Source organism: Dendrobates tinctorius, unplaced genomic scaffold, assembly GCF_039654945.1.
Source record: "Dendrobates tinctorius isolate UK_male_01 unplaced genomic scaffold, ASM3965494v1 ptg000006l, whole genome shotgun sequence".
Taxonomy (NCBI): Eukaryota; Metazoa; Chordata; class Amphibia; order Anura; family Dendrobatidae; genus Dendrobates; species Dendrobates tinctorius.
Window position 1 is genome coordinate 15743966 of NW_027361674.1, and position 12185 is coordinate 15756150.

At 42.7% G+C, this 12185-nt stretch overlaps 1 protein-coding gene across 1 annotated transcript in view; it reads right to left on the reverse strand.

The window, feature by feature from the left end:
• PRKCH (protein kinase C eta) overlaps positions 1 to 12185 on the reverse strand; it is a 231701-nt gene that overhangs the window by 104386 nt on the left and 115130 nt on the right. Inside the window, exons 3-4 of the mRNA XM_073571073.1 lie at positions 8827 to 8977; positions 6187 to 6221 (exon numbers count right to left, since the gene is read on the reverse strand). Coding sequence (XP_073427174.1) covers positions 6187 to 6221; positions 8827 to 8977 — 186 coding nt within the window. The remainder of the gene's footprint in view (positions 1 to 6186; positions 6222 to 8826; positions 8978 to 12185) is intronic.

A 12185-nucleotide genomic window follows, 5' to 3' on the forward strand; every position in this document is an offset into this window, starting at 1 on the left:
GAAGGCTACCTGAACCTACAACTGGCCTGTTCGGCCAAACCGCCTCCCCAAGTGACGGAGCCATCCATGCCGCTAAATGCCCTGGGGCTGCCACCCCCCTCTCCAACCGACAAAGCAAATCCCGCAAGCTTGACAACACTTCCCCTACAGACGTATTCAACCCAGTACCCGAAACCCCTGAACCCCTGCCCTCTACCTCAATACCCTAACCTGCATTTAGAACAGGGGACCCCCGTAACTGTTGAGACGAACAAAACATGGAGCTGTACTCACCGGGCTGCAAGGGGGCTGTGACCCCTCCAGCCGGAAGAATGGAATCTTGACGACCATTTGTCCCGGCATCCGACGGCCCCACACCAGATGACAGCACCCCAGAGAGTACAGGTGCCCCAGCAATGATCTGATTGCTGCAACGGACCAACAAGCTGTGCCTGTGCCAAACCGTCCGCAGCACACAACATGCCATCTGTGACCCCTTGAGTTCCGGTCACATTCATCCCCCTGAAGCGGTACGGCAACCCGCTGTGGCAAAAACGACGGCCAAGACCGCCCCGTCCGATTGCGTTGCGCCCGCGGCAGACATGACTCCAAGGTCCGCTCTTGCTCCCGTAGATGTTGCAGTAGTTCGCATAGATGGAGCGACGCAGCAGCGTCCCCCTCTGACGTCAGGATTCCCAGAAGGCCCGACGTGTGTAGGCTCCACCTCACGGCCACCGCGCGCTGAAGGCTTAGACACCACCGCTGGGCTCGGCCTGGCTGTACTATTCCTCCCAGACCGGGGCCTGCTGGCATGTGGATTTACCGGCGCCCGGCCTGGAGGGTCCCTAGAGGGGCTCCTGCGCCTCCGCCGAGTCTGAGGGGCAACGTCGGGCGACAGCCTCTCTGAAGGCCTCGCACGGCGAGGACGCCGCTCGCGTGCAGGGGGCTCACCCGCTGGACCCAATGATCCTAGAATACCGGCAATCTGTTGCTCCAGCCAGCCTTGAGGCTGCTATGCGGCAGCAGCCCTCAAGCTCTCCAGGAGTCGGTCGACCTCAGACATGGGGGTGATGAAGGGACCGAATTCCTCCAAGGAGAGCAGGAAGTGGTAAGTCCCACCCCCAACCCCGGCTTAACAACGGCCCCCACTAAACCGTCCCCCTAATGAATATCTCCTAACCTCACCCCCCATTGTCATGCCAGCCTCCGCCCACGCCCTGGGTGGGGGGAGGGGGGACCCGGCTTTGTTTCGGCCTTCACTGTATTGCTAATGGGATCAGCCAACAGGTTAATTCATTTTGAGCCTCACGACTTTCACCCAACAGCTTATGTCAGGGGAGAGAAAGGTCCTGCGTGATAGATTTTCTAATGTTGATCCTTTTTGTTGTCCGGAAGATACAAGGGCTTCTCACTAAATCAGAATATCATCAAAAAGTTAATTTATTTCAGTTCTTCAATACAAAAAGTGAAACTCAAATATTATATACAGTCATTACAAACAGAGTGATCTATTTCAACAACAGTATCACTGTGCTTGATTGGCCAGCAAACTCGCCTGACCTTAACCCCATAGACAGTCTATGGGGTATTGTAAGGGTATGTGCACATGTTGCGGATTCGTGTGCGGATCCGCTAGTGATGTGTACAGTACAATGTTAGGCTATGCAAAATAAAAACCGCTGTGCACATGCAGCGGAAAATTCCGCGCGGAAACACTGCAGTTCATTTTCCACAGCATGTCAATTCTTTGTGCGGATTCCGCAGCGTTTTTACACTCATTCCATTATAGGAATCTGCAGATGTAAAAGCGCATGCCAAATCCGCAGAAAATCCGCAGGTAAAACGCGGGCATTTTTATCTGCGGATTCTGCAGATTCCGCGCAGAAAAATTCGCACACGAATCCGCAACATGTGCACATACCCTAAAGAGGAAGATGAGAGACACCAGACCCAACAATGCAGACGAGCTGAAGGCTGCTATCAAAGCAACCTGGGCTTCCATAACACCTCAGCAATGCCACAGGCTGATCGCCTCCATGCCATGCAACATTAATGCAGTAATTGATGCCAAAGGAGCCCCGACCAAGTATTGAGTGCATTTACTGATCATACATTTCAATAGGCCAACATTTCAGATTTTAATATCATTTTTCAAGCTGGTGTTATAAAGTATTCTAATTTTAATTTACTGAGAAAATGACTTTTTGGGTTTTCATTGCCTGTAAGTCTTAATCATCAACATTAACAGAAATAAACATGTGAAATAGATCGCTCTGTTTGTAATGACTCTATATAACATACACACGTGGTCAAAATTGTTGGTACCCCTCGTTTAATGACAGAAAAACCAACAATGGTCACAGAAATAACTTGAATCTGACAAAAGTAAAAATAAATAAAAAATCTATAAAAATGAAAGTCAGACATTACTTTTAAACCATGCTTCCACAGAATTTAAAAAAAAAACAACTCATGAAATAGGCCTGGACAGAATGATGGTACCCTTAACTTAATATTTTGTTGCACAATCTTTTGAGGCAATCACTGCAATCAAACGATTCCTGTAACTGTCAATGAGACTTCTGCACCTCTCGTCAGGTATTTTGTCCCACTCCTCAAGAGCAAACTGCTCCAGTTGTCTCGTGTTTGAAGGTTGCCTTTTCCAGATGGCATGTTTCAGCTCTTTCCAAAGATGCTCAATAGGATTTAGGTCAGGGCTCATAGAAGACCTCTTCAGAATAGTCCAGAGTTTTCCTCTTAGGCATTCTTGGGTGTTTTAGCTGTGTGTTTTGGGTCATTACCCTGTTGCAAGACCCATGACCTGCGAATGAGAGCACGCTTTCTGACACTGGGCAGCAGATTTCTCTTTAGAATCCCTTGATAGTCTTGATATTTCATTGTACCCTGCACAGATTCTAGACTCCGTGTACCAGATGCAGCAAAACAGACCCAGAACATAACAGAGCTTCCTCCACGTTTCACAGTAGGGACAGTGTTCATTCTTGATAAGCTTCATTTTTCCATCCGGGAACATAGAGCTGATGTGATTTGCCAAAAAGTTCCATTTTTGTCTCATCTGTCCATAGGACATTCTCCCAGAAGCTTTGTGGCTTGTCAACATGTAGTTTGGAAAAATTCCAGTCTAGCTTTTTTATATTTTTTTTCAACAATGGTGTCCTCCTTGGTCGTCTCCCATGAAGTCCACTTTGGTTCATACCACGGATGGTGCGATCTGATACTGATGTTCCTTGAGCTTGAAGTTCACCTTTAGTCTGTTTAGAAATTTTCCTGGGCTCTTTTGTTACCATTAGTATTAGCCATCTCTTTGATTTGTCATCAATTTTCCTTCTACGGCCACGTCCAGGGAGGTTTGCTACACTCCCATGGAGCTTAAATTTCTGAATAATACAGTATGTGCAACTGTAGTCACAGGAACATCAAGCTGTTTGGAGATGGTCTTCTAACTTTTATCTTTAACATGTTTGTCAATTATTTTCTTAATAATAATAATAAATAATAATCTTTATATAGCGCCAACATATTCCGCAGCACTTTACAGTTCAACAGTTTCAAAACACAAGTCATAAGTAACAACATTAACAATACAATCATTAAAGCAAAATAAGACGACCCTGCTCGTGAGAGCTTACAGTCTACTATGAGGTGGGAGAGGTATAAAGTACAGGTGTGTATTTACAATGATGTATATACAATGATGGTCCAGCCTTCTTGAGGGAGTGAGGAATAGATGGAGATAGTGAATGGGCTACACACGCACACATAAAATGACTTTGATTAGTGAACGTGATAGGCCGCTATGAACAAATGCGTTTTGAGGCAATGCCTAAAACTATGCAAATTGTGGACAGTCCTAATTTCTTGGGGTAGAGCATTCCAGAGGATTGGTGCAGCGTGGTCTTGGAGTCGGAGGTACGGATTAGTGCAGAGGTTAGTCGAAAGTCGTTTGCAGAGCGCAGCGGTCAGTTATCTCTCCTGAGACAACCCTTTCCTTTGCTTCCTCTGGTCCATGTTGAGTGTGACGCACACCATGTCACCAAACAGCACAGTGAGTATCTGTAGCCCTCTATACAGGCCCACTCACTGATTCAAAGATTGTAGACACCTTTGATGCTAATGAGTGGACACATCTTGATTTTATGTCTTTTTGTCACATTATTTTCAGGGGTACCATCATTTCTGTCCAGGCCTATTTCATAAGTTATATTTAAAAAAAAAATTCTGTTGAAGCATGGTTGAAAAGCAATGTCTGACTTTCACTTGTCCATTTTCATAGATTTTTCATTTATTATTACGTTTGTCAAGTTATTTCTGTGACCATTGTGGGTTTTTCTGCCATTAAACGAGGGGTACGAACAATTTTGACCACGTTTTTATGGGTATGTTTCCATGTGGCGTATTGGCAGCGATTTGGACGCAGCTCCGTACAAAGCACTGCCCCCTTTTGTACGTGTGGTAATTCCGCATGTGTTCAATGAACACATGCGGAATCACAGCATCCTATACATAGAACAGTGCTATTTATCTTGGGGAGACTGAGCGTCTTCGCAAGATAAATAGACATGCTGTCGTCTAGAAAGACGCGCCACATGTGCGTATATGCAGGGATGCCGTGGGCGTTGGTGCACTCATAGTGGAGACGTGATTTCAGAAAATTCCCTCCACTATGCTGTGACATCTGGACGCTGCGGATTGGACGCTGTGGATGTATGCAACGTCCATTCAGCAGCGTTTACTGACCGTGGAAACATACCCTATGAGCTTCACTTTTTGTTTTTAAGACCTGAAATAAATTAACTTTTTGATGATATTCTAATTTAGTGAGAAGCACTTGTAAGTCGCTGGCATTAAAATGCAAATTGGAGAGCGCAACAGTTCACCAAGTGATAGACTACGCAAAGTGTACGTTGAAGCACCCTCATCTGCATATTATAAAAAAGAAAGATTTTATTCTGAAAATATATATGCCTGGTACGATTTGTATAGGGGCATTGGACACATCACATGAAGAGAGCAATTGTTGGAGAAGGACATCATGGTCAGAAGAGTAGAAGGAACATATTGGAGAGGAAGACCAGCAACCCAATGGTTTGATACTATCAAGATAACTGCAGAGAAGACCCTGGTGGATCTACGTTGGCTTGCACAAGATATCTTCCCACAGATCGTTCATCCATTAAGTCGCTATGGCTTGAGATTGAGCCTAAGGCCATTTAAAAAGAAACTGTACAGTAAATGTTTAAGCCATTTAATTTACACTTTGGAGGGGACAAACTCCCTTTGAGAGTCTGGATCCAGTAGATTGACTGCATCCTTCCTTTTCAACACAATGAAAATTTGCTCTCAACACAATGAGTTTATTAGTTCATCCACCTTCTTCCTACTTGACTATGTACCTATGTCTTGGTGAGAGAACCACCATTTTTTCCATCTTAGATAAAAGTTGAATGAGCCCACTGATTTTTGTGGGAATGGTTGATGATCTGATGTGTATGATGGGCATCCCAAAGCTCCCGTGACAAAGACTAACTGTTAGATTTTCACCACCCAATTCTTTTGTTTTTAGGTGAAAAAGACAATGACAGCTGTCTGGCAGTGACTTCCTCTCCTCTGCCCACTGGAAACACCTGATTTGAAGACTCTGCAGAGCCAGGAGGAAAGAGTTGTTAGGTGATCGAGTATTCGTCCGACAGCCATCTCAAGTGTGGATCCAGCTTTTGTTGGGAGACTTTTTTTTTAGACCACTGCTCATGTTTGACCAGCTTTCTAGATTTCAGCTAAAAAAAAAAACAGTATTTTTTTCGAATGCTAATCTGAGATCCCAGATTATATAAGTTAATCTGTAATTCTAGGCAAAGATAGTTTGATGATGGTTTTAGATCACCTTGCTTACACAACTTTTGTTGCAAAAATTGCAAAACAATGAAGATTTAAAAAAAAAAATGGCAGAGGTATAACAATTAAGAAAAATAATGCACAAGTGTATTTAGGACTGCACTAAGCATTTTTCAGACATGTACTTAAGCCACCCCCTGCATTCTGCAAGTGCAGTTGATAGTCTGCAGAGATAGGCAAGGATGTAATTGGTGGTAAATATTACAAATACAATAAATCGAATAAACCATGATTGCTCTATTCCTTTCAAAGGCAAAGTGATATTAAAGGGAAATGTTCCAGAAGTTACATTACCTTGACACTGGTATCCCTGCTTGCCAAACACTCCCCTGCAATGTAATATTGGTATAATATAAGAAAGAGACCGGGACATCATTGTTAGACCATATTCACATAGTTTTACTGCTTACAAGATATGTCCACATGTGCAGACCTATGTGTCTCCATGATTACAGACCACCCTCCTAATCCTTCGCAACTTACATTCAGATTATTAGTAAAAACTAAAAGACATATCAAAGGCAAAACAACTACTAGAGAATTAGACCACACAGGGAGACGCATAGGTCTGCATAGTAGATGTAAACACAAAAGGGTAGGAAATTTTCAATAAAGATGGTTAAAAAGTAGGGTTTTTCCTTATTTTAGATGCAATGAAACAATACAATGCACACAAGATGAACCAAATCACCATGCCATGATCCTGTCAAACATCGGCATGATGTAACAGCTGTCCATTAGTAGACATGTGGCTAAGATTATTATATCACAAAATCCTGGGAATGCATAGTCTTACCTCATACATAAATCATCAACACTATATCCCAATCCAGAGATCATACCCCCTAATGGAAGAAGACTGGTAGGCAAAACGGCGCTGTTGGGGTTGTAGCAAGGGCACGTCATAAACTGCATCTTGTAGCATCAATGTAAGTAAACTTTTGCTTCACAGGTTTACTTTGCAGTCTGTATGCTGGGTTACTGGCCACATGGCTCTCATTTATTCCATTAGTATACAATATGGATCTCTAGCACTTGGCACTTTTATATAGGTCATGTGGGTCGCCCTCCCAGGGCTGTGGGGTACTCGGTACCGGGCCGGTGTCAGGGGAATGTGTCACAGCAGCGGTGACCCGGTCCGTGGCCCTGGGCGCCCAATATCAATGGCGGTGGTGTTAAAGGTGTTAGAGTTTATTGGTATAGTTCGTGACGCCACCCGTGGTATTTGGCAAGTGAGGTGTTCGCCAACGCTGCGTACAGATCCTCTGGGACTGATGGTGTGGTGCAGCAGAGATGGTATAGCTCCCCACAGGTGGAGCTGTAGTCCCAGGGCAGTGTAGGTGCAATGGATGAGGAGAGGCACAGGATGGTGTAGATGTTGTTACCCAGGTATAGCAATGCGGGAATAACTGGAGGACACCAGAGTATGCGGTTCCAAAGCTTTACTCACTGTTTGCAGTTCACACAACTGCCTGCCTCCGTACTGTGTTCTCCAGGTCAGGGCTCCAGCCAACCTCCAGGCAGGACAGGACTCTCCCTTCCACACTCCGCCAATATGTACCTTCACTGAACGACTCCTCAAATGCACCTTTAGGTGCGAAGCACTCCAGTACTTAGTTACCCTGGAATGCCTCTCTCTAGATGTTCCTAGTCTTTACTTGTATGACAGACAGCTGTAGCCTGCTTCGGGGACTCCTCTCCTGAGTCCCAGCTCTCTATCCGTTTCGCTGTTGTGTCCCAAGTCTATGGTGGGAGTAAGGCGTTAGCGGCTCACTACTCCTCCGGTGTCTGTTGCCGGATATAAAGATCCAATCAACCTCGGGGACCGGGCCCCGGCCTTTGCGCTGAGAACCTATAGGCAGGGTTCCTATCCAACCCACTCCTCCTCTCTATTCTCTTTCGTTCCGATCTGTTCTATCTCTCTCTTATGGAATCTGTAGTCTTCAGTCTACGTCTCTTTCTCCTTCTCTTCCTTCCCGGAGAAGCTCGTTCCACCAAGACTAGTCCTCAGCCTCTCCTGTCTGACTGCCTTCCTCCGCCTTGAGATCCTCTCAGGCTGACCTGCTGTCAGCCTGCTCTCTTCTCTGGGTCTCTCCCCAGACTGAACTGAAATCCTACACTTTTCCTCTCTTTTATATCATCTAACTCCACCCGCCTCCCAGCACATCTCGTGTTACGAAGCAGGGTTCCACGAGGGGTGCTCTGCTAACCCCCAGCCTGAAGCTGTTAGGTGGCCCCACTGAACTATCCTGTGTGTGGAATGCAGGTGTGGAGCGTGGTCAGGAGTTCCCACCTTACCTGGATGGTGGGGCACTACACCTTAGGAGAAGGTGCAGTACCTCTGTGGCGACTGAAGCCTCAGGGGCGCCACACATGCTCATTTCTTCTTTTTAGGACTTCCTAGTGTACTTAAAACTGTTCTGGTCATTTGACCTTATTATATGTACCATCATTTGATAGGTTCATTCATTTATTTTTAATGCACATTGCACTTTTCTTGAGTCTATTTTCTCAGCAATTTAAATGACCAACTCCACATGCCAATTTTAGGAGTATATCCCCTAAAGATTTCTAAGTGCTGTTAAAGTCCATAGCCAATTATTCATTTGCCATTTTGCTACTTTTTAATGAACTACCCTTTATGTTTAAAACATTTTTGGTAAATCTTTTTTTTATTGTATTGTGTAATAAAATATTTGAAATTTTAATCTTCTCATGTTTGTACCTCTTTATCCCTTTAAATGGATTGGGATATTGTGTTAATGAATGTAGCTAAGATTAATATTGTACATTACACCATTTATTTTTTGCTATTTCCTACTAGAGTGTACCCTCCAAGGAAATAAAGATTTCCCCCCCCCCCCCGAAATACATATATAGTATATTCATACATATGCGGCATATCGGGCCAACTCACATTTCTACCGCACTTACCAAATAAAATCTTTACAGTGTGAGCAGTATGTTGGTTGACGTAGATAAGTTGCCATAAATTTATGCCCATTCACTTGGTGCACCCTTCTCCTCATTGCTTTCTGTCGTTTCCGTGTAAAATGCCTAAGCAGTCGCCCGTCCCGCATGGTTCCTAGGAATTAAATATAAGTCAATATAACACATTATGAGGGGTGTCAGACGAAGACTCTGACTCTATGGATAGCCCATCACTTACACAAACACCGTCTCTCCTTAATAACGACAGGGCCATATATCAGCTAGTTGCCCATCACTTATGTAGAGTTTAACTTTTATCATCTAGATTTGAACATTATAAAAATGCACCTATATATTTTTATTATAAACTCAAAGGGAACCCCTACTCCCAACATGAAATTTGACTTTACATTTCCGATTTTATGATCACCATACCTTGTGCCATCATAAACCCTGGTCCAACTTATGGCAAATGATGGGCAGGAGACGCTTGATATAGCTTTTCCACAGCGTTTCCCATGCAAATGCCATAAGAAAGGGGCACAGAGTAGAGAATAAGAGGCACCCCCAACATAAATAAGGGCACCAGGTATGGGGACTTTACAAAGGAAGGTATAATCCTACCTAACGTTTGGGGGGAGGCTTGCCTTAACCACAATTAAAAGGGATGTCCTCTTAACTTGTGCTACTCCATAGGCTCAGAGATGTATAAAACAACAAATTGAGCTTTTACTCGTCCTCCCACGGTCCAGCGCTGCCTCTCGGTCGGTTTCATTTTTATCTCATAAATCAATACTACACATAAAAATTAGATATATTCCAAAGATGCTTATCAGAAAAAATCTGCTTCGTTCTCTGCCAAAATTGGTCAGGCCTTCTCATTTCTGAGGAAAAATCTGTAGACAGACTTTTCCATTACTGAGATAGGAGATGATGGTTGGTGCTGAGAAGATTCTATGAAGATAGAAGGGAAAGGAGAAGGGAGAAGCTCTGTCTCTAGCTCCTACATCATCCTGTCTACATAGATTCTTCTCAGCACCAACCGCCATCTCCTATCGCAGTAATGGAAAAGTCAGTCTACAGATTTTACCTTAGAATTGAGAACTTTAATAATGACAGATCAATTCTGGCTCAGATAGAGTGGATTTCTCTGATAAGATATATTACATGGTTGCTTATTTTCACGTGTACTATTGATTAACGAAATAAAAATTAAAATGACGGTTACGCTTATAGTTAACACAACGGCCAGGTTTCTCTACCCACAAGTTTGTAGGATGAGTCAGATTAGTGGTGGCCACCTTACAGTATGAGGTGCTGGTATGTCTCACATTTTGTAGTAAGCTTAATCGCACCGTATCTAGCAGTAGGCACTGGATTCTACGCAGCCGCCTATACAGCCGGAACAAAGAAAGTCTCACAGGAAAGTCGCTTGTGAAGGAGCAGAAGGTCTGCAGAGTTGTGACTATGTGGTCAGTGTATAACACAGGAAGTTTAGGGTTGCAATGCAGTTTACTTCGTGGTGATATAAGCCCTCACACACTGCCGCAATTATAGGGTAAGTGACCAAGGAAGCTGTTCATATAATACGCTATGCAGATTGGTTTGGAGACACAAAAACCTTGTTGAAATAATGTTCCACCCATGTCCTTTTTGGAAAATACGTATTTGTTAGAAGCGGGGCTGTTAAAACAAATGTGTCATAACAAAATGTATCTATTATTTAAATTAGGTTTTGGTTTTAATTGTATTTTTTAAGCAATGTTTGTCATTTTTTTTCTCCCAATATCACAGTCTGTATTAAAATGAAAAAAAATAGAACTCTTGGAATTCTCACACTGGCCGCTGGGGCTTTTTAGGCTCCGACCTCCTGCTGTTTCAAAAAATCTACACATACCTTAGCAGAAAGAAACTTACCTTTGTGTTACACCATGTAATGAGCGTGTGCAGAGGAAGAGAGGGGGGGCAGCTATTATATATATATTGCTTATTGTGATTGGTGGAAGCTGAAGTTAAAAGTTCGGGGTTTGTACCAGACAGTAAGTCCGCTGCTAATTGCTAAACGCTGAACACTGACTTCACTTGGAAGAATGTTGCAATGTTTGGCGTTCTGAGAGACAGAGAAAGAAAGAAAGGAAGAAAGAAAGAAAAAAAGAGAAAATGAAAAAGAAAAAGAGAGAGAAAGAAATAAAGAAAGAAAGAAAGAAAGAGAGAGAGAGAGAAAAAGAAAGAAAGAGAAAAAAAGAGAAAATGGAAAAGAAAAAGAGAGAGAAAGAAAGAAAGAGAGAAAGGAAGAAAGAAAAAGAGAGAAAGAAAGAAAAAAAGAAAAAGAGAGAGAAAAAAAAGAGAAAATTAAAACGAAAAAGAGAAAGAAAGAGAGAAAAAGAAAGTAAAATAAACAGAGAAAAAGAAAGAGAAAAAAGAAAAAGAAAGATAAAGAGAGAATGAGAGAGAGATAGAGAAAAAGAGAAAGAGAGAAAAAGAGAAAGATAGAGAGAACGTGAGAGAGAAAAAGAAAGGGAGAGAAAAAATGAGAACAAGAGAAAAAACAGACAAGATAGAAAAAAGAAAGAAAAAAAGAGAAAAAGACAGAAAAAGAAGAGAGAAAAATAGAAAAAGGGAGAAAAAGAGAAAAATGGAGAAAAAGAGAGAAAAAAAAAAGCTAGAGAGAAAGAGAAAAAATTTTTTTCTTACCCAGACCCAAAGTTCGGGTCCCTATAGTTTTCAACGGGGATCAGGTTCTGGCTCACGTACGGGTACAGTTCTGGTATCCAATCTGAACTTTGGAAAAAGGTTGGGGTCGGGTACCAGAACCCGAACTTCCACGGGTCTGTTCATCCCTAGTTATCACCAGTGTACAGAGGTGTTATCTGCAATTGTAATCCTGCCCCTGCTTATAAGGCGCCTGCTGAAAACTCTTCCAAAGGCCACATTCACACGCTCAGTACTTGGTCAGTATTTTACATCATTAATTGTAAGCCAAAATCAGGAGAGGAACAATCAGAGGAAGAGTATATTAGAAACACGTCACCACTTCTATATTTATCACCCTCTCCTCTCCTGGTTTTGGCTTACAAATTCTCGAGGTAAAATACTGACCAAATACTGAATATGTGAACATGGCCTTAGAGCACAGAAAGTATGAGTCTAAAATAGCCCCAGTAGCCAGTGTGAAAAAGCAAGATTACTAATTTTGTTTTTGTTTTTAATAAAAATTGTGATAAAAAAACAAACATAATAATGAAACTTTGCAAATAAAAAAAAAATACAGAAAAACTTAAGATTTAAACAATAGATTTTTTTCTGATGGACCATTCCCTTTAACAGTAAGTGAATCAAAAATGTTCCCCCAGTTGGGACCA